Source organism: Lepisma saccharinum, chromosome 6 (assembly GCF_977018435.1).
Source record: "Lepisma saccharinum chromosome 6, izLepSacc3.1, whole genome shotgun sequence".
Classification (NCBI taxonomy): Eukaryota; Metazoa; Arthropoda; class Insecta; order Zygentoma; family Lepismatidae; genus Lepisma; species Lepisma saccharinum.
This window is the reverse complement of record NC_139234.1, coordinates 71,974,753-71,998,890: the sequence shown is the minus strand read 5'-3', so window position 1 is coordinate 71,998,890 and position 24,138 is coordinate 71,974,753. Positions and strand designations below refer to the sequence as shown.

The 24,138-nt window shown below is 37.3% G+C and overlaps 1 protein-coding gene across 2 annotated transcripts in view; it reads left to right on the top strand.

The window, feature by feature from the left end:
- LOC145988871 (putative ATP-dependent DNA helicase HFM1) overlaps window positions 1-24,138 on the top strand; it is a 357,472-nt gene that overhangs the window by 289,359 nt on the left and 43,975 nt on the right. For both annotated transcript variants that reach the window (XM_083124130.1, XM_083124131.1), the window contains one exon: window positions 16,126-16,364. In XM_083124130.1, coding sequence (XP_082980256.1) covers window positions 16,126-16,364 — 239 coding nt within the window. The remainder of the gene's footprint in view (window positions 1-16,125; window positions 16,365-24,138) is intronic.

Sequence of the window (24,138 nt, the reverse complement as noted above, 5' to 3'; positions counted from 1 at the left end):
GTCTTTATTCTCCCAAAAATAATTTCCGAAATAAAGTATGACCGATTTTGAATCAGGTGCAGCACAAACAACATTGGAGATATTGAATCGGTAGAGAAAACCCGATTTGCAGGTTGTAAACTTATATTGGCTCCCGAGCGTTCGTGTATATAAATACAACCTCCCCCCAATTTTTTATAATTCTCTAGGTATTGAATTAATAATGAAGGTTAGTATATTGAATCTTTCACCCGAAATTCGTTATAAAATTTTAAAATTAATTCTTAATGATTTATTGATTGTGTTTTAAGTCCACTTTATGCACAGTAAGGCTAATCGGGACTGGGCCAGGCATGGAACCCGGGATCCCTTGATTACAAGGCGACGACGCTACCACTTCGCCATGGAGGATGCTCAGTTTTTAATGGGGATGTAATTTAAATTACTAATATTACAAAAGTCTCCCCGCTATTTATTCCATCCTGTTTAATGATTACGAAAGATTGTTGTTTCAATTTAGCATGTAGAAGGATTCGAACAGGTGTACCAGCCAGATTATATCGGCGTTATCTTCCAACGTTTCGAGCACATACATAGCAACAACATCTCATCCTTGAAGATGAGAGCAATGTATACGATGGAAGCTAACGCTGATTTGACCTCCCCTGTTCAATTGACCTCGCCAGGTAAGCTACAACTCCTATGTAGAAGGGTGGAAATGCAAACGAGTTGGATGAGATAATTGAGGAAATTAATGAATAATAGCCTAAGTCTGATGAGATGGAGGCCAAAAAAAATGTACATATGAAGATAAAGTGGCTACTGGCAAGAGCTAAATAGAATAAGATAGTAGATGGAAAATACAAAAATTGATTTAGTAATAATTAGAGGTTATTGTAAGCGTAAAAGATTGATGAATGAAAAAATATGTTTTGATATGTTGAATAAGTTTTGATTAGGGTGCGGATTTATAGACAATTTTTCCTCTCTCTCTCTCTCTCTCTCTCTCTCTCTCTCTATATATATATATATATATATATATATATATATATATATATATATAATTACATATGTTTTGTGACTGCTGTTTGTCTCCTAACTATTCATACTGTGCTTCAAAAGCTGCTTACTTTTAGGGATACTTCATATCGAAGCAACACGTGTCTCTTGGTAACTGGCTCTCAGTAATAAACGCAATCAAACATTCAGCTTGTGTTGTCTGTTGCTTGTGTGTCCCTCGGACTGAGTTCTTTTTCATACCGTGCATCGCGTCGCCCTGGCCTGTTCGCTCATGCACAGTGAATATTTTGCTTTAGACGGTGTGAAATATCCGTGTCGCTTGATTGAACGCAGGTTTGTGTGACATGTTATCCTACAACTGTGTGAAACGTGACAGGAACTGTTAATTTAAAGGAATGACATTTCTCTTTGTACATTGCATGAAATGAAACTGTGTATTTTCAGAATATCTGCATGTAATATTTCAGATTCTTGAAATTACTAAAGGACAGGGGTTCGAGGCTGAGAGCTTGAGTATAAATTCCTCGTAAGTTGGGGTAGTTGAAGTGTTTGTTTAATAGGGTTGGCATGGATCTCAGGATACCAATAATATAATTTTGAGAATAGCCCGCACTGCCCTAAGTCCTTACCTTAGTGATATTAGACGAACGTTGATTGGATTGTTCTCTAGACGAACGAGTATATTTTTATCTTCGTATATTAAAAACAACTATATTCAAGGTCTGGTGCTCAAATTTGCTGCAGATCGGAAGTATTCTGGTGGGAAATAAATATTTACAGTCTAACTCATAAACAGTGGGTGGATTTTCTTTACACCTACCATGAGATGGGTTGATGCCCCGACTACTGGAGAGGGATAGAGGAGTTTCTAGGAACGCAAACCCTTTCCGAAAATAAAATGGTCGCTACGCTGCGCCGCTGTTATTGTTGTTACTTTTATGACAGTTTTTCCATTCGCCGGCTTTACTGATCTTCAAATTTAACAAGTATTATTTATATATTTTATTCAATTTCTGTTATTTAGCGTCATTTTTTAGCCAACATCGGCTAATCGCGATGATGATGAAGGGACGCCACCAAGGTCTAGTATATTATTGTTGTTGTTGTTTCATTTACTGAGTTTTAATTGTTTCATCATTTCACAATTTGTAATATGTAAATATTAAAAACCATTGCATAAGAAGAAAGTATAAAATGTCTGTGCTTAGTAGTGCGGGGAAAGGGAGGCATCAAACCCCAATCCTGCCCAGGGACTGATCTATGGGGCTGGCGTCTTGTTTCAACTCTTAGAACCTCGGAAAACTGAATTCGCCTGAATATGTGAAATTAATGCGCACAGGTTCACAGTTGACACTTACGATTTATCTTTATGATTGTAATTTCGATTATGATAATCTGTAAATAATGAAGTTGATAAATAACGTTCAGGTATGTTTGAAGTAGTCGAGACCGAGAGTATGAAATACTAATTTAAAAAAATGAAACCTGCAGAAATGAGGTAACGGCGAGGAAGAAGAAAGATCATCCGTGTTAGATGTAGTGAAACAGCAGTATTTGTTGGTGTTTACCATAAATGTGGAAGTACTGCGCAATTAACATAAAATTTCTTGCCCGATCATTTAGCCGTACCATAGAAGTGTACCATTAAAATTCCTTTGAATTATTATTACTTTTCAAACAATGTATCTATATTTATTTATTTATTTATTTCGTCTTCTTTTACATGGCGAAGTTAAGACTGTGAAGCCTTTTCTTCCACTTGACCATGTTTACAAAGAAAATGAATGTGAAATAATTAAAATATTGAAAAATAAAAATATATATTAAAATTACAGAGAAATAAGAAATACAAAGAAAAATATATATAAGAATGGTAATCTAACCTATAGATACGGGCACACACACTCACACTCACACATACAGTGCTGTGCAAATTAATGCGGACAAAGAGAGAAAAATCACCCTTCCACAGTCCTCCACTCTTTATGGGAGATAATCGAATAAATACGTAACATAAACTTATACTAGTAGTATCAGCTAACTGTTTGATGCGTACTTGATACTGTTTACAACAATTGCAACAATTGCAAGGTTTGAAGCATTTTTGTTGTTTCATTATTGTCGTTGTGGTGCAATGCCAATTATTAACCAACAGACTTCTGTGAGTGCTTGGCTGTAGTAAACACGCTTTTGTTGTGCTCCGTGTTCCTACGTGTTTTCAGTATGGATATAACACCCAGAAAACGTTCTAGAATTATTACATTGAGTGAGAACACATCCATGACTGTGCGGCAAATCGCTGAAGTGGCTGGTGTTGGGAAATCAGCGGTGTCAAAAATTATTAGAATTTACAGGGCAACTGGTAGTTTTTCTCCAAAACGAAAAGGAAAGTGTGGTAGAAAACGTATTTCACAACTGTATACATAGCTACACATGAGAAGGAATAAATATCCTACCTCCAATTCTGGTTTGGCTCTATTTTAGAGACGGAGTCTCATACTCGATTTCGTGTCCCTAGGCCACGCAGGATCTGATCTCGTTCTTCAATGTAAATTAATATCTTTCTGATAAACTATGGTAGGTGTGGTGAATGCAAACATATAGTGACATTAGAAAATCATGCGCTTATTCATACCTGTATGCTACACTGGTTGTTCTCTGAATTAATTCATGTTAAAATGGCATTTGAAAATGATTAACTAATAGTTATTGTCAGCTTAAGAGCATATGTGCTAAAAAGGCTACAGAAGTGGCTGCAAGGGTAGGGACCCTCTTAGTATCGATCACGTAAAATTTGAATATCAAAATATATATTTATGTGAAGATGTGGTCCACCCAAATCTTTGACAGGTATCCAGTAGTTCTCCCACGTAAGAAAGTCTGGCGCTGTCACTGCTGTTTACCTATTAACTATTCAAAAGCTGCTTACTTTTAGGGATACTTCATATCGAAGCAACACGCGACAAGCGACACGTGTCTCTTGGTAACTAGCTCTCGGTAATAAATGCTACCAACCATTCAGCTTGTGTTGTCTGTTGCTTGTGGGTCCCTCGGACTGAGTTCTTTTTCATACCGTGCATCGTGTCGCCCTGCAGAGTGAATATTTTGCTTTAGATGGCATGAAATATCCGTGTCGCTTGAGGATTTCACCAATTGAACGCAGGCTTGTATGACATGTTATTCTACAGCTGTGTGAAACGTTGCTGTTGATTGGATTGTTCTCTGGAGGTATGTGTCGCTTGTCACTTCGGTCTGCAGCTACATTGAGAAACGTTGCTGTTGACTGGCTCGTTCCCAAGCGACACGGGACATTCACATCAAGCAACAAGAGCCTATTCAGTTTAAAGCAAAACATGCACGAACAACAAACCGAGTCGACATGATACACAATATTGAGAGAAATTCCCAATCCGAGCGACATGCGACACGAGTAGCTTCTTTCAGTCACGAAGAAGCTATGAAGATGTAATTGAATTCATTGTCACTCGCCCTCTTAGGGAGAACTCACACCGAAGCGACACGCAACACATGTCGCTTGGGAACGAGCCAATCAGCAGCAACGTTTCACACCGTAGCGGCATGACAGGCAGCAGCACATGCCTACGCTCGATTGGTGAAATTCTCAAGCGACACGTGTCGCCGGTCACTTGTCGTTCCGGTGTGTTTTCTCCCTCCATCACGATTAATGTATTCACATAATATCCAAAGTAAAATATTAATGAAACTAGAATTAAAAAAATTGCAAGATGTGGGTTCCATTATTATAACATAACATTACATATAGTATAATTGAATGTGCAGTGAATTATATTTAAAATTTAAAAATCTACCTTCAGCATAGTTGTCTTACCTCTTTATGAAATACATCGGTGTTCTCTAAATGTGAATGTATTGCCCAAGCGTGTTCTTTGTATAGACACAAATTGTATTTTTAAAATGCGTTGAAGTTAATGTGACTATAATTGAAATTATATTCAGAGATCGAGACGAAAACGAGAGAGCTTTTACATAACTTGGGACAAGAACAAGATTTACAGTTTGAAAGAGCACCCGACTGTCTCACTTCCTTTCGCTGTAATTTCTGTAGGACCTCCCAAGGCACTTATCTAGAAATACACCGAACCAATTGTGTCAGGAATAATAATAATAATATGATGTTTAAGTTAAAATTATATTATTACCACATAAATAGGTAAAAAGATCGGATAACAGCACGTATTCATTATCTAGCTTACCTGTAGTTAAGATCGGCATAATTTGCATAAAAAACAAGTGCCCTGACAAAGAAATTCATTTCAAATTGATGAAGAATTGAATATTTATTGAATAAAAGAGAATGTTAGATCCGGTTAGCGAAAAGTAAAGTTCCTAATTAATATTTTATGTATATTGTAATAAATAGTAGCGTGCAATCATAAATCTTAGGTAATTGGTACTGTCCTTCTAAGCCCCCTAATTCCAATCTTTCTTCCAATAAGTTCAAAGAGTGGGCCTCCTCGATGGCGCAGTGGTATCGTCGTTGCCTTGTAATCAAGGGATCTCGGGTTGGATACCCGGTGGATGCAAGTAGTGGTTCGAATCTCACTTTACACTGTAAGTCCAGTCCCGATTAGCCTTTCTGTGCAAAAAGTGGACTTAGAAACTACAAATCAATCAATAAGTTCAAAGGAAATTATAACCATCGATTATGTAATAAATGAATGCTACACAAATATATTTTCATTATTTAATTTTTGCACTTGGAAAGTCTTTCTTGGGGAGGGGTCCGGACCCCTCCCCAAATAAGTCCTTGAGTTTCCTCGATGAAATTAGTAGTAATTATCTCGACTTGTATTCAAGGGGTCTCACGTTCGATCCCCGGTAGAACTACACAGTGGTCTGGATCCCACTTTATCCTGTAGCCCCAGTCCCGATTACCCTATTTAAGCATGTAATTGACAAAACTAACTTTAATTTTGCTATAATGTATGTAAGATTCAATTGGGACAGTCTCTGTATTAATGTATTTATCCTTTTGGAAAATAGAAATAAGACAAATGGAACACAATGAAAAAACAGCCGGGTGAAGGAAATCAACTTTGGATTTTCCGAAATGGTCGGAGCACGGTCAAAAGCCGCCCCCAAGGGAAAAGACAATCAAATGTCTCAAATAGTTTTCGAGTAAAAGTGTTCTGAATGAAGGTCTGTTTTTCCGCTGCCCATGATATGGCCTCTTAACTGGTTAACCTGAACATCGTCGTGTACAATACCAGGGTCAGTCATAAATCCATTTTGCGGGACAGAGGTCTATAGACCTCCAAACGGGTGTCGAATGTGCAGTAGAGTGCAACGTGCGTACAATGCTTTCAGATTGCGAGTGTTGCGCCCTCCAAAGAGTCATGTATGTAATGTTAATTTAAGTATTCAGCATATTCTTATCATGTGACGATTTTACTTTCCTCAGACAAAACTTTTAACCTTCCCAACTATTTATCATCCATGGGAGATTATAACAGTGTTTTAACAAATGTTTTGAGCTTTATGAGAAGAGCTGGCCTCTTACACTGTTTCTGAGGAAGTTTTTAATCTCTCTTTACCTTTTCAATGTGTTGTGTATGTTCTGTGCAGATCCCTTTTCAATCATGCACTTCTAACCTTTCTCAAGGGGCCTCTTTTTTTTTTTAAAAAAAAAAAAAACTTGAAGGTAAGGGTTTTATACATGGTCGCTATACATAAGGAGATTTTTCCTCGTATACTTTTAAGGGTGTAAAGTGGCCATATGTTCCGACGAACCCAAAATTTTATCTCATTCATTCATTTATTCATTTTTATAATATAATATAATGAAAATGAACAAAAATTATAAGGTAGATATGCTGCTTTTTTGCAGTGCTGAAATAATTGTTAGGAAGGAATAATCTGTGACGGTGAAACACGATGTAATCTTTATGGTGAAGTTAGAGTGGTTGAAATGAGTGGCGTTTGTGCATATCATGTGAAAGCTTTACTTTTAAGAACAGTTCTACGGCATTAGCATACCGTCACAAATCCATGCGTGTAGAACAATTCACTACAGTTAGCAACACAGTCATAGTTCCCAAAGTCACCTATGGTTGGCAAATGTGTTCTTGGCACTCGTGCAGCGATTCAGCTGACCATACAGCCGTGATAGGACCTCGGTCTCGTCAAGTCTCGATACCATTCCTGATCAGTTAACGTAAAAGTATAGGTGATCACCCTGAAGACAAAGTCTGTAACTAACAACACCTACAATTGACCCAGCCTGATTAAACGACCTTCTTTAGCAGGTGGCAGATGATTTCTTTTCTAACTGCCGCAAGAATCTTTGAAGGTTTCTGGTTAGTTGTAGAAGATGTTTCTAAGCAGTAATCGCTTAATTTTAGATGTTGCTGTTTACTCTTATATTATTTGGTGGTTTAACTAAATTTTAGGCGCTATAGATGGCTGGCTGACCACTATTTGAAGGGTCAAGGAAAAAAGAAACAGTTAAGTGTTTTCTGTCGTAAACGACGTAGTGACGTCATTTCCTGCCATGCATACTTTCTTTCGTTTCATATATTTGAAACTTCCTTCCGTCGAATCTTTTTTTTTCTTTTTCATGTTCAGTAACGTTTCGAAATTAAAATTCATTTTATTTGAGTTTGAAGATCGTTGACTTACCTGTTTTTGTTTTCTTCTCTGAGCCTTCTTTTTCTCGGGATTCATTTATTATACCTCGACACCAACAGGAAGTAGAGGGTCGGAATAAGTCAGTAAGTAAGTTTATTTGTTATTGATTTTGGAGAACCAGGGCGGACGATTGTCTCTCCAGTCCGTGACCTAGCATCTAACATAAAATGAAATCCGCCCTCAACGAGAGTAGGTAGTTAATCCGGGGAGGCAAATCACCCCTAATCAGGTAGACGAACAATGCACACGATTAAGGTTTTGGAATACGGAAACAAATTAGAACAAATAAGAAGGAAATCGATATCTTATCCGCGATTGATATGATCGAAATTCAGCCAATATCCCCTAGATCTCATCTTCCCCCTCCCAACAAGATCCACTGAGCCGGTCGCAGTTCACGATTTCAGAAGAAAAACAACCTTCCTGGGTTGACCTCCAGCTTAGCAGCTGGGTAAAGGCTGTTCACGCTATTAAAGACTGGAGATCAACGTTCACATTCCTCTCCTGTTGTGAAGTGTTTCCATCCAACGAGTATATTATTTCTCCTTGGATGTAAAATATTTCTCCCTTCCACAGTTTCTTTCCCTCCCTCCGCCGTGTTCGTCAAACTTCGTGTTTATTCCACTTTCTGCTCAGATAGGCTACGACCTACAGTGTAAAGTGGGAACCTAACCGCTACGTGCCTCCACCAGATATCGACCTTGATTAAACCTTACGCCTGATTACGGGTCTCCCCGATGCTGCCTTTAAATCAATGGGTACCGGGTTCGATGCCGGGTGGAAGCATATATAGTGGTTCGGATCTAACTTTAAACCGTTGGTCCAGTTCCAATTATGTTTAGATCGATCATTCTCCCTCACGGTCAGAGACATGGTCCGATCAAGTGAATTTATAGTGCATTCATCTATTGTTTGGTAATGTATCAGTGCACCAAATTCCGTGTTTGAAGGTTTGGCACTTTCTGAGGTATCGTTAATAGACAGGAAATCATGGATTCAGGTGTCTAAGCTAAGGGTACTTACCCAGTTTTTGCTGATGAGTACCCTACTTTTTTTTTTCAAATTTTTCCCTTGCAGGAAATAGAAAAATGTGCCATCGTCTTCATTAAGTAGCATCCATCATCACATGAAAAGTTATGTTTTGTTACTAAATTTGTTTTGTCTGTTTTAGAAATCGAATTCAAATCCAGCCTTGGTTAGTATTTTTCTAGTAAAAAAGTAAAGTAAAGTGCTCCCCTGTGCCATGCACCACGCCATGAAGGCATATAGGGGGTATTGGGTTAGGGCCCCACACATTCTTGGCCGAAGGTGGGGGTGATGTGATCAGCACCACGCCCCTGGCCGCCTTTACCGCCCGGAGTTTCCTCCAGGTACCCACTTTATACAACGCTGGATGGGCGCCGGAGCCGCTTGAAAAATTCCCATTTATTTTAATTAGTGATTGTCATTTTTCTACCTTTCTAAGTTAAGTGCCACGATTAAAAATGAATGTCAATATGAATGAAAGACCAACCATAAAGAAACGTTCTTGCATGGTCCAAGATTCGAAGCCAAGTGCTCTAACTGCGTAGCCCATAACATTAACCATGATACAACGGCAATCGACCTTACACTCATAACCCGTACGGAATACAACCCACTGATACATCGCAGTCGCATACCACGGGAAACGAGCCTAGCTAGAGTCGACGAGTTTAAACGCGAAAGGGGAGGTAGGCATAAACGTGCACGAAGCCACTCTGTAGGTTTCAGATCAGTTTTCCGCTTGCATGACGGTTGTTGTTTTTTTTGTGACTCTTTTTTGCTTGTGATTTGTGGATGATTGTTATAACTAGTGACGAACAAACATGATTTTCACGTAACCCCTTTTCCCTGTTCGCGTTCCACTTACAGCCGTCTCCCCTATTTTGCCACTGGACTCGTCTAGTTAGCGCATGCGCACGTGTGTCGATGGTTGCGCCCAACGTAGACAGACTGCATGCAATATAACTTCACAACGAAACAAACGCTTTTATTAAGACGTGTGGAAAATTGTCACGCTGCTAGGCACAATTTACAACTTGATCAAAAGCAGTGTGAGATCCAGCCAGCTACCTTTAAATGTTCCTGCAATGTCCGAGGTTTCTGCAAATTCCGCCTGGCTAGGAATAATTCTCGCTATGCTGCAACACTGTCTGGTTATATAGTTCGCCAGCATCAGTGTTGCTTGAGATTTTGATGGATGAGCCGTCCCGCCCTCGTGACCTCTGGCGAATTAACGTGATCACTTTCACCCGCTGTCGCCCCAAGCGGAAGAAGCAGCATCGAAATGAAACGAACAGTGAATCCATCCTTGTGATTAAGTCACCATCACTTAATGCAATGCAATGTTCCCCCTGACAGTTAATAGCAAACCTCCTGGCTTTGCCACGATAACATCATATCTTAACAAACAAACAAACAAAAGAAAACTTCGAGGAACATAAAACAACATAATATCCATTTCCTCACTGCCAAAATTAAAAAGAACAGTCTAATCGGTACTAGATGTATTTGAAACTGAAATGTGCAGCCGCTGAAAATCGAATCTGAGACATCTTAATTACCGGTCGATAAACGTTAATATTGCGGTAATGATGTCAATACGCACCAGCAGATACAGTGGCGTATGCACATTTCTGATTATAAGGCTGTAGCCTTAGTAGTAGTCACAAAATTTCACAGGGTATACGCTAAGTTCGTGAAAGTTAAGTGTAGACCATGTTTCCGTTAACTTTGGATTGTGTTGCCATTACATATATGGATAAAATTATTTAACTTATACAAAAGATGTCAGTGATGTTAGAATTTAACATATACAAAAAATGTCAGTGATGTTAGAATACTGATGATGATGTCATAATTGGCATACAAGAGGCATGTTACAATAGAGAAGGCATTTAAAGAAAATGTAACGCGTATTTGACTGATTACATTAAAACATAGAGGCTACAGTAGTATTTTATAGGCTACTGTATGTTATTGTTTATTTTATGATCTTGTTGATATTCCCTTTTGTGAGTTATCAGTTTATATACTGTCAACAACTTTAAAATAGAAGACTTATGTTTAAGAAAGTTGATAAAAAGAATATTTTTTTTAAAAAAAATGTGATAGTTTTCTAAATTCTGAAATTGATTTCCTTCTTTTTTGTGTGAGATGTTACACAACAAATTTCGTGTCTAAAATTTTTAACTTTAAAATATGTTTTTTGGCTGAGTTGGGTAACCGATATCAATTATTACAATATCAAAAAAGAAAAAAAAGTCAGAGCTCGTTTTTATGTTTATGCTCTGATAGGCTAATAGGAACTGAAGCTATAGTTTGAAGTGTGATCTGAACAACTTGACCAATGTACCTCACCGGGGATCGAATCCGGGACCTTCTGATTGTAAGGTGTCCTTCGTGGAGGTTAGCATGTATTTCAATGTATTTATGGTTTGAGAACCGAAAACAATACTGAAGAAGAGCACTTGTGCCAAATATTTGTCCATAGGGTTTTCCCCATGGATGTAATAATATTAATAAAGTAACAAGCCCATAACAATTATTATTATAAACTAGAAAATTTTTATTTCTTTATTTTAATACTATTACCAAATTAGTTTTGTACAAACGTTATACCTATAGTGCTTTTTTTTTTCAGGAAGAAAGGTTCAACCAACTCTTCAAGTTGGTTTGTTGTTTTGTTGTTTTGTTCATCATAAGAACTACTTGTACTTAAAGCATTGTGGTATATTAATAAGTAATCAGTAAATTAAAAGGTGCTAGTACGACGTACCGTTACGTATCAGCAGGATAAAAGCATTGCCCAAAATGAAGTCATGGGTACGCCGTTGCCCCAATCGCTAACGATTAGGTTGAACTCATCGTTTCCAATTAAGAGATGGCCAAACCTAACGCGAAGGTTGCGATTCGCACGCATATACGAAGCGTGGGATGGGGAAGCTTCCAAGAAATTGCCAAGGAAGAGATATTGAAATCACGAAGTGTATGACCCTGCTAATTACCGTGTATAATTTTTAGATTATTATGCGTACACTTTCTAATATTGTACTATAGTGTTAGTGAACGAGTGTTACCATCTTGCCCAATGTGCGAATAAACTTTTACTTTGTGTGGACGGCTGTAAGGAAATGCTTTTCTTCTTTCTTTCTCTCTCCCTCTCTCTCTCTTGTTCTTCCTATTTTTTCTCATTCTGTCTCGTTTTATCTGCCCTTGTTTCTCTCTCTTTTCTGTTTGTTTATCGCGTTCTTCACTCTTTCTTTCTTCCTCCATTTCTCTGCCGACTTGATTCCCTCTCTCTGTTTCATCTCTTCGTTCTTTCTCTCTTCTTCTTCCTACGTTTCTCTGTTTTTCTCTCGCCCACGGGTTATTTATTTCTGTTCTTCTCCGTTTCTCTCTCTCTTTCTCTCTCTCTCTCTCTCTCTCTCTCTCTCTGCGCGCGCGTGTGTGTGTGTGTGTGTGTGTGTGTGTGTGTGTGTTTTATTTTATTCTTTCACTTCTTCTTTCTCTATTTCTCTATAACTCCCTTTCTCTCCTTTCCCTCTTTGTTACTCTCTCTCTCTCTCTCTCTCTCTCTCTCTCTCTCTCTGTCTGTCTGTCTGTCTGATGACTTTCTTTATTTCTGCCCCTCATTTGTTCTGTTCTATATTACATTACAACGAGTGTAGGCAAATTAAGTTAACCTCTCTTCTACGTGGTGCACGTTGGACTGCGTTTTTGCAGACTAGCGAGGATGTGGCGTCTGGACTCACAGCCAGAGTGGTCCTCTGTGCGGCTGTGTTATGTGCTGTCTGTGTGTTTGTGACTGTCCTTTCATCAATGTAATCCTATCGCTTTCCATCTCCATGTTCTCGATTACCCAAAAGTAGAAGAAAAGCAAAGGAAAAGGAAACCAATCTAATGTAAAAAATGAAACAATCAAAAAGGAAACTTCTACAACATTAAAGACGAATGATGAACTGAAGATGCTTTTTCGTAAATATTATTTCACTTACTGTCTTCCGGTGCTACTTAGGAACCGAGTTTTAGGCACTAAGAACCTGCAAAATCATGAGAATAGGCATCAAAAGTGATGAAAATATGCAGTTAAGAAGGCACTGTGAAATTTTAAAAAAGGTACGAAACTATACAGTGAACGTGAACTTGTTATGTCAATTCTCCTTGTTAGTTTAACACTTTTTGCCTTGAATGTTTGCATTTTCTTGTAATGGTCTTATTTTCTCGTCGCTCTCATCATGATTTTGGTTAATCGCCACGAGGAGGATATGTGATGATTAGGAAAACATGATGAGACACTCGCAAAGGAATACGCATTCGGAGGCGGGTCAGGTTGACTTTGAAGTATGGGTCTCATCCCTTGCTATTCTGAAATCTAGTAAATACATTGAACTCTTTTTATTCGAACTCTAAGGGGACACGAAAAAAGTTCGAATTAAAAATAGTCCACTGAATTTTCAGTCCGAGATAAAGAAGAGAGAGCCAAATTAGCGAATTTTAGGCTAAATTGTTCAAAACAGGCCCGTAGCTAGAATTGATTTCGGGGGGGGGGGGCTCGCGGGTTATCGTACGGCTTTGTTAACCAAGCCCATTTTTCAAAAGTTTAACAGTATTAAGTGATGGTAAATTATGTGTGGGGGGTGTCATTTGGTTAATATAATACGTATATAAAATTCAGAAATATCATACAAATACTACAGTTTTTTTCTATGTCTTCTTAAATATCTCTTGAAGTGTTAATTCAATATTCAATCATAGTGCCCTACGTACATTCAATCCCCTTTCGAAGCAATAAAACTCCCTTTCGTTCCCAAAACTTGGGAGCTGTTGACCTTTGACGCAGATGTGGAAGGAATAGGAGCAGCAGAACCGCGAAGGTACAAATAAAAAAGCTGCTCTATGAAAGAAGTTTCTAAAGTCTAGAGAATCTTCCAAATACTTGCCAATACCTAGACTTCGGCTCATAAACAAGATAATAGCTGCTTTTTATGTTCTGTGAATTTATCCTTCACCAAGTTGTGAGCAAAATAATATATGCTGGCTACATTTTCGCTCTTCACCGCAAACAAATTATACAAAATAGTCAAGGGCGGCTGACGGTATTGCCAGGCCCCTGCTTGGCTACGGGTCTGGTTCAAAATAGACACTAAACCTCCAAATAGACCTTTATACATACCATAAAAAAATGTATTATCTGGGTCGAAACAAAATTAAACGAATCAGGTGCGCATCCAGGATATTTTTCGAATGGTTCCCGATCTTCGATAAGAAGCAGTGTCTAAGAAATTTGTTGGGGAAAAATAGTATTGAAATAACAACTTGCAGTGTACCTGTTGCTATGTGTATCAATGGTGGCTATTGTATTCACATAATACTCTATTGTCAGTGTCATAAGGCACATTAACTCTCATAAGAGAAAATGTATGATTATCGTGATGCTTTTCACAGAATATGTGCAAAAGTGGTGAAATTCTCGAGAAATGCAAAATGTGTTTAACGTGTCATTTTATGCACATATATGCAATTTCAGGAAATGATTAATATTTTTTTGGGAATCATTACGATTGCGAGAGATAATATAAAGTTCCTAGGACATACAATAGAACATCTGCAGCTGGTTACACCATTGAAACGAATTCAAAATATTAAAGTCTATGTGAAGCTACAAAGGAATAATAATAATAAAAAAAATAGACAATAAATGAGCTCCCGGAGAGTGACAATATTTTCTCCTAAAGAGTTATTTTCTACCTTGAATTCTTTATCCTTCAAATTTGTCTCACGATATATGCAGTAATAAAAAAAGTATGAACAGCTTAATTCCGAAAAGCGTATCGCCCAAGGTTTGCTAACCTTAGTCTCGTCACGATTCCTTCAAAAGCCGTATTTTCTTGGTTCGTTGGCATTTTTGCGCACGAAATTATAGGATTCGATTTCACGCACGCTATGGATCAAGAAGCGCTAAAATATGCACGGGAGCGCTCGCCTCTAATGATATAATTGGATGATCAGTCGCAGTAAAGAGATGCCGACGGCCTTGACGTCACAGAGAGATCTTCTTCTATTGGGAAGCTTCGATGATGTTAGACGTTGACGGTAATGGCAAGATTCGTGATCAAGTCGACATGGTGATTTAATTCTTCTCGTACGCACGGCAGCCTTCTCCTCAATAATCAGGTTGTCCAAGAGCCATTGGCGTAGACAGACAAGGGCCCCTCCAAAAGGATTTCCAAATTAATGCAATTTTGACAGAAAAGAAAGTAGACGTTCTTTATAGATTTTGGGGTGCCGAATTTGAAAAAGCAAATTGGCATTTGACTATTGGCTTTTGTTTTCATGTGAAGCGAAACAGAAATCTCTTTATCCCCTGCATGTAAGATGGCTTAATTTTAACAATTGCAAAATAATGCAATTGATGTATTTTACGTTGTTTTTAGTGTTTCTCGCGAATTTCGACACATGTTGCGCGTATTCTTTAAAAAGCATCGCGAAGATCGTATATTTTCAACTATGTGAGTTTAATGTGCTCTCTAATATTCTGCAAAAGTAGCATTTTAGAAATACTTATACCATTATTATTTTCCTTAGCAATTTTCCATCAATTTGGAGGTGAATGGGGCATCCTGTATATGAAACATTTTCGAGATTCTTTGGAAGATATCTAAATGTTTTCTCACGATTGCCACGTGTTTTTGTCTCGTATACTTTAACTTTTCCCAACAGTTAATGTTTGAAATAGAAAAGCTTTAGCTGGGAATGAACCAACATGACTTTAAAAAATAGCACTTTTTCCTCAAAAGAGCGTTCAAAAGTACTGTTTGTGATGTCAACGTAGACTATGTAAATTATAAGTAAATGTAATCAAGGTGTAGATTACATGTTGACAACGCATGTAGACGTAGATTTACAATGTAAGGCACATTGTCCAAAAGCATTGTTACTTTTTGTTACTTTGTAAAACTCCAGAAATTCATGGGACAGTGCAGAATCAAAGCCATATTTAGGAGGTCTAGTGGTTCTAGACCAGTGATGTGAACAACAAATATCTACATCTAGGAATAGACAATGTAAACTATAATGCGCGAAAATGTAATATGAATTGAATGAACACATTGCCAAAAGCTTGTACGCAGGAGATGAAAGATGCTTTTGGGATCACATATGAGAAGTGTGAATCTTGAGTTCTTAGAAGTCAAACTAAGTGAACTGTAGAGAGACTGAAGTGAGAATCAAGAATACAAGAAAAATATACATGAAAAACTATAATTTATATTTACTACTAAATACCATAATTACTACATATTTACCACCAATTTCCAAATCTTTGATTGGACTATTTGTTGCATCAAGTCAATATTTACATTTATATTGTTTAGAGGTAGATATTGTGTTTATTAGCTATAATTGATAATATTTTTATGACCATGTCTCCATTAGATCCTAAATCGAGCACCTCCACTGGGAAATCATCTTCAAGAAGCAGCAGCGTACCTCCCTCGCTATGATTTGCAGATGGAATCAGAGTTTAAAAGGCCAGGCCAATCAGACGTCACTATTAAAGTGACACTGGTAAATGCTGAAGAACTGAGCCAACAAAGTACTGCTGGCACTCAGCATACTTGTATTCTGCTTGTAGGAGACACGAGCAATCGCCTTCTACACAAGGAGAGGTTCTCGTAAGTAACTATATCCTTCAAGTTTATTTGTATTCAGTTGTGATAAAGTAACTTACTCCGATAGCATAAGTGAATTGCCGAGGTCTTTTCAACAAAACTCCTCACCCCTAATAGCTACAATTCCATACTTGGAGTCTCAGTATACATTAACATGGTAGTTGTGTTCCCACTTTGAAGTTGTTCATTCAGTGATTTATCCACACACCCCTAACACCCCCCCAACACCCTCCCAAATTTTGGTGAACACCCCCCTGCAGGGGGGTGTAAATATGGATGTTTATATCAACAATAGAATGACAATACTTCAACATTAACAGAAAGGAATCATTTGTAGCTGAAGAAGCGTAGTCCAATGGACCTTTCGATCAACTAAAACCAAAGTGTCAAGGAAGGAGGGTGGAATGTGCAGCATCGTCATTTCCTGGAAACAGCAGCTCCCTTGACAAGGCTTCGGTCAGTTCTAGGGAAGCGACACTGCCATCTGGAAAATGTTAAACTGACCTCTCGCCCTCCTTCCAGGGAACACATTCCGCGCACAGTGTTGACAGTTCAGCGTTTGAATACCTTATATATATTACAGATTCGTAAATTCAATTATTCAACCTCTGAGTCAATGAAATTTACATTTTCTTGCATTTTCCTTTCGATTCTTTCATGTGAAAAATGTACGATAAAAGTAAGGGAAGAAATTCAAAGATACAGGTTTGACTTCTTGTAGTGAATTCTGTTACTATGGTTAGCAACACTATTTTCTGTAACTTGGCGAGATGAATGATTTTGGAGTGGTAGAGAAAAGAACAGTCAAATGCCTTTGGCCTTAGGTCAGTCTCAGTGTAGCATCTCCGTTCGTGTGTCGTCGTTCTGTTTAGTGTATAACAATGTCTGAAACTTTACTGCAAAACTATGTGAAGAAGATAGAGAAAATGTAAAACCAGACAGAAAGAAACCGAAGTGGTGAGTGGCGAATCAATGACACTATATGTAGGTATAATTTCTTCCAACCGTCATTCATAAAGTACGAATATAAAATTTACTGACAGAGTATTCGATATAAAATGGCAAGTATTTCATGAAGAACCTAAGTGATTCGTTCACGTCTATAGTTGATGACCATGTTTGTGGCTCCAAGAGTTCTTACCTTTGCAAAAGAAATTATATATTATTAGAAAGAGAGTTGTAAAAGGGGGAGGGTCCACGTGAGGTGCTTGCCTGGGCGCTAAGTGCAAATGGGGTGCCGAACAAGCAAAACAGATAAAAATAGAAAAGCGAACGTCGTGGTGCCCTGTGAAATTACTGGCACCCTATTAAATTAAAATTATTGTCAGTTTGCAAAGATATAGCATTAGTAAAAATTGTCTTTCTCTGCATCTAGTCGGTTCCCTGACATAATGACATGTTTACTTTTATTCAACTTTTCAGAGGAAGCAAAGGAAGTGTAAGCAGGCCCGTAGCTAGAGGGGGGCAGGGGGCAACTGCCCCCTGAGAGCCTCTGTGAAAAATACAGAACACCTGGAATTTTCACTAATCTTTACAATTACTCTAGCAACATAACAAAGACACTTATTGATTTTGTGATTTATGAAGGTGTGTGGGATTCAGTATAATGTCGTATCAGGATTTCGGGGGGGGGGGGGAATTCCCTTTTTGGTAATAGTGATTCATGTGGTAGAGAGAGGGAGTGGATATTTGATTTTTGTTACTTAGAGTTGCTTTTCTGCCACTTATAGCTAATCGCAACAATGAATGATGACGTGAAATTGATGAAGAGACACTCATAAACAGTGATGCAACCACAGGGCGGCAGGGGGCATTGTCCCCCCACCCACCCTTTCGACCTTGGACGGAAAAACAAGACCAGGAGAATCTAAGAATAGCAGGACAATTGGATACTCATGATGGAATTAGTTTTTACGAGTTCCTTGCATTTTCCTTTGAGACGGCCAAGGGCACTTGCAAGGGGCAATTGCCTCCCCCCTCGATTTCAAATTTTATACAAATAAAAATACATTTCGTAAAATTTTCTTGCTCGCTTCGCTCGCAATATCTTCTATTCTTATAGTCCAAGTTCAGAACCATAGCTATGGGGCGGTGGGAGTCGGCCCTGGGAGCCAAACGATCTATATGAAAAAATAAAGTTAAGGAGAATGCCATGGCGGCCGGTAAAACTATTTGCACCCTATTAAAACAATTTCTTTCTATGAAACTTAATATGAAATATTAATGATGACACTGTAATCCAAGAAGTCATTGAACAATCAAGGTATTCCTATTTGTTTGTCAGGTGTCAAAACATGTATTTCAACTATAATATAATACAATTCACACAATATTTTGCAAAATGGTTAACGTAACCAGTAGGCAAACATTGTCTGTAGTGATGCAAGAGTCTCCCCTTTGAAGGAAATAGAGTCCTTGGTGGACTAAGGGACCCATGTTGTAGCAAGTACAAAAAAAATGTATTACAAATTTGTACACAATTCATCAAAATGTAGATAATATGTAACCATTATTATTTAATTAATTCGATTTTTCTTGCATAACACAACACAATGGTGTTGTTAGATTCTCGTTAGATTCCTTTGTGCGGAAAAATCTTGAATACTGGAAATTAAAGGGAATCATTATGAAGCATGATTTATAAAGGGCTCCCTTAATCAGTTCTGCAGAGAGGCCCATTAATCGTCTATTAACATTATCAACCTGTAAATATCAAGTAAATACAGTGTAAGTGTAAGTGAAGTGTAAGGAATTAAACATAAAGAAATTTAATTTACATTAAGTCTCAAATTTATATCTGACCATAGGCGCACCAGTGAGGGCACGACGGCGTTTGCCACTGTCTGCTGGAAAACGTGGAGAGAGAAAATTTGTTTGGTTCATTATGCTCTTTCTGTTGGATAGTGAAATAAATGCTATTGAATTTTTAAATAATTGAAAATAAAGCATTGCCTCAATTTAGAAGTGAAAATTCCTTGCCTTCCTTTTGCAGTTAACATGCCATGCATTTATTTGCACATGTTATTTCATTTTCTTTTAAGGCAAAGAGGCATGTGACTCCTAATTCCCTAGTCTCTCTCATTTGGTATTTGAAAGATAAACTCTCAAAAGCGCCAAGCGTATTTTCCAAAGTTTTGTAAGGGTATAATGCATATGCATATTATTAATTAAACATAGCGACAGTATCCCATGATGTTTACTCTTTACAATCTTGCTTTGCTCGTTCAGCATCCTCTTTAGCTCACCACATGCCCCCTGCCCCCTCCTGTTCTAACAGTTAGAAAATATGCATGTATAATTTTAATAGTTCTATGTAGTGAGTGAGTTCCAAATTCTGCTGGTGTTTTCAAATCTCTATTTAAACGATGATTCTTACTTACTTACTTACTTAGTCGATCCTCTTCTACCGTCAGGTGCAGAGGTTTTGCAAAGAGCTCTCCATCCTTCTCGGTCCCTGGCTAACATTTTTGCCCTGTTGGTATCCAATCCTCTTCTCCTCAAAACTTCTTCCATCCAGCCGTCCCAGGTCTGCCTTGGTCTTCCCTTTGGTCTCTTTCCATCTACTTTAGCTTGCCATATCTTTTTAGGTATCCTTTCTTCACTCATTCTGTGAACATGACCAAACCACCTCAACTGCGATGCTTCTATTTGTTGTTGTAAAGGTTGGGTCTTAAGGCTCATTCGAATTGTCTGATTCCTTACTCTATCTCGTTTTGTTTTTCCTTTTATTCTTCTTAGGTATCTCATTTCAGTTGCTTGAAGTTTGCTAGAATAATTAGTTGTTAGTGGCCATGATTCACACCCGTAAATTAGTGTAGGTGCATACGTTGTTTTGTAAACTGTCAACTTTGTTTTCTTCGTAATTTCCTTTTTATTTATGAAGTTTCTATTTAGAGCATGATATAATCTTCCTGCTGCAGCAATTCTATTATTTACTTCTTCATCTATTTTCCCACTGCTGCTTATTATAGACCCTAAATACTTGAACTTTGTTACTTGTTCTAAGCTCTCGTCTTCTATCTTAAGGTTATGAGTTCTATGTTCTCTACTTATTATCATTGTTTTTGTTTTACTGGTGTTAATTCTCATATTTACCTTTTGTAGTTCTCTGTTCCATACATCTAAATTATATTGTAAGTCCTTTTCAGTTTTAGCAAATAAAACGAGATCATCTGCAAAAGCTAGTACTGATATTTGTACAGGTCTCATGAGCCAATTCCCAACAGTAAAGGGTTTGATCTTTCTTTTGCAAATTTTTGTAATTTCATCAATTAAAATTATGAACAGAAGTGGACTTAAAATGCAGCCTTGTCTTACTCCAGTTGATGTATAAAATTCATCAGATTTTATGTTACTTGTACAGATGTAGTTACAACAGTTATTGTAAAAGCTCTGTATGCTAGCGATCAGGTTATCATTCACTTTTCTTCTTTGCAGAACTTCCCATAATTTAATCCAAGGTACCCTGTCAAATGCCTTTTCCAAATCTATGAAACACATATGAATTTCTTTATTATATTCTATCACTTTTCCTGATATTTGTCTTAGTGTAAGAATGAAGTCCAGGCAGCTTCGATTTGGTATCCACTTTGGCTTTCTTCTAGTTGGTGTTCAATTTCTTGCCTGAGCCTGTATTCCAATATTCTTGCATAGATTTTACCTGGGACACTCAACAATGAAATTCCTCTGTGATTTGAACATAATCGGTTGTCTCCTTTTTTGAATATTGGTGTGATCACTGCAATTCTCCAGTCTTTTGGTGTCTTTTTGTATTTCCAAGTAAGGTTAATAGTATGGAGTAATAATTTCTTTCCTGTGCTTCCCATATATTTAACCATTTCTGGTGTAATCCTGTCATGACCTGCAGCTTTACCGATTTTTACCTTTTTTATGGCATTATTAAGTTCTTCTTCCTTAATTGTGTCATCTTCTTCCAATATAACTTCTAGAGTTGTTTCATCAGCTTGTTCCTCCATATTTGTACCTTCTAACAATTCCATAAAATATTCCTTCCACCTATTCATAACTTCTGTTTCTTCTGTTAACATTTTCCCATTTTTATCTTTGATGAATTTCAGTGGACATTCTTTATCTTTCCTCATATTTTTTAACACTTTATAAAACAGTTTCTTGTTTTCTTTATAATTATTTTCCATAAATTTACCAAATTCTTCCAATGCTTCTTTCTTTGCAAGAATGACCATTTCTTTAGTACGTTGTCTTTCCAATTTGTATTTTTGGTAGTCTTCTTTGTCTTTTGTTGTTAAATATTTATGCCATGCTTGTTTCTTTTGTTTCACTTGTTCTCTTACTTCCTCTGTCCACCATGGGGTCCTCTTCTTCTTTATTCCTATTCTGTATGTGCCACATACTTCCTTTGTTGCATCTAGCACTATTTTCTTGAAATTCATCCAACTTCCTTCCAAATCTATTGTATCCCTTCCTGTCCCTAGCTTTTCTATTTTATCCTTGACTTTCTCTTTATAGATATCCTGATATTTCTTCTCCTTCAACGTATAACATTTGAGGGATTCTGACACATATTTTTTCTTTGTCTTAAGATTCTTTTCTTTAACTTGTGTTACTAATTTCATTGTAAGAAGATAGTGGTCACTGCCAATTTCCGGGCCTCTCCAAACTCTTGCATCTCTTACATATTTCATTTGGTCTCTGTTTATGATTATGTAATCGATTATTGATTTTTCGTTCTTAGAGGGTTCAACTCTTGTATATAGGTGTATCTTTTTATGGTCGAATTTTGTATTTGTAATGATAAGGTCATTTGCAATACAAAGATTTATCAGTCTTTGTCCATTGTCTGAACAGTGTTCTTCACCTTATTTGCCAATAACCATCTCAGCCTCTTCTGGATTGTTGCCTACTCTAGCATTAAGATCTCCCAGAATGATGATATTTCCTATTGTGATATCATCTATGGTACTCTGGAGTTCTTCATAAAAAGTCTCTCTTTTCTCAACTGTTTCATCTTCGTTAGGTCCATACACTATTATTAAATTCCTTTCATGGTTATCGTCGTTGATGGATACTATCATAATTCTTTCGTTAATAGCTGTCCAGTTGGTTATGTTTTTAATATTGTTCTTATGAATGAGACAACCTACTCCTGCTCTTGCCCTCTCAGATCTTGTTACTCCACTATATATTAGCATATATCCATTCTCTAATGTTATACATCCCTGTCCTTTCTTCTTAGTTTCTGTTACTGCCAAGTATTTCACTCCTGTGAAATACAGGAGTGAAATACTTATGCAAAAACGATGATTCACAAACTAAAATAAAGTAATGAAACTCGATATATTTAGAGCATGGCCATGAAGACGTTAAAATATAGTGGGAAGTTGGGATGCACATTTGATAGATACCTGATATTGCTTTTGAACGAAATCGGTCAAGGAATTTCATATTGAAGTCGTCAACGAACGAGCAAAGCAAGATTGTAAAGAGTAAACATCATGGGATACTGTCGCTATGTTTAACTAATAATATGCATAATCAGTTTCCAAAGTTTCTTGCTCGCTTCGCTGGCAGTGTTATATTTTATTTAAGTCATATTATATCTGAATGGCTTATTGCAGAAAGGGACCAATGAAAAATCGTATAATATTAATAGTGTAAGAAAGAAATGTGCCATTGTTGGCTCAAATATTCAACATAATGAATAGTTAATTTTGCAACCCTCAATGCACCGCCCTGCAGTATGCTGCTAGACACAGTGGAGATGAAAAAATTAACTCCGATACCTCAAAAATGTGACTCAGGTCCCTTTCTGCAATAAGCCATTCATCTGTATTTATTACTACAACTTCAGACAGGCAAGTGCGCGCACACACATGCAATGCATTCTCACTGATATTTCAATTGGGCACCCCCAAGTTGAACTCCGAGTTACACCTACGGCAAGAACGATGCAAATACAGTTAAAATATTGCGCAAGTGTTCCTAATTTCTTTATAACTAACTAGCTTAAGGATTGCATGAAATGATTCCTGGTAATAATATGTTAAAATTTTGTGTTTTTTAATGTCATCCCTTGTGTTTTGTCTAACGATTGATTAAATCAAGTACTGAACATTATCGGAAGGAAAGCAATACTCGAAACGTTAAACTGAAATGTTAACATTAATCTTTCCATCTTTTCCTGTATTTGACATCTTTTTCTTCTGAAATGTTACGTGAAGGGAAGGAAAGGGGGGGGTTAATCTCTAGAAACATCCATGAACAAATTGAATTAGGGCGAACATTTTTAAAACAGTCCAAAATATGCACTTAACTTCCCAAATTTACACCCCCCAAAATTTTTCAACACCCCCCCCCCCCAAGGGAAAAATCCTGGATAAACCCCTGTGTTCATTGACTTCATTCAATTCAAAACTGATAGCACTAGATTCAGAAATACTATAAATCAAGGAACCCCATGCTACATTTTCAATTAGAACAATAATCATATTTAACCACTTGCCTGACACTTTATTTTCCCAAAAGTGGTCCATATTTTACACATTTTTTTATTGTGTGTTTGTAATGTACCGATATCGGCAATTAAGGAACAGTAATGAAATTCTATTTTTGGGGTCAAATAAGGTTACCAAACTATTCAAAAAACTTCCATAATTATTAACCCGAGTTAACTCCTACATACATGGAAAGTACTACAAATGTTTCAAAATAGCATATAAACTGTGGAAAATAAAATGTCTTCACATTTTAATGTTGAATTCCAAAGAGACAGATCCAACAGATGAAAGAAAATCTTTTT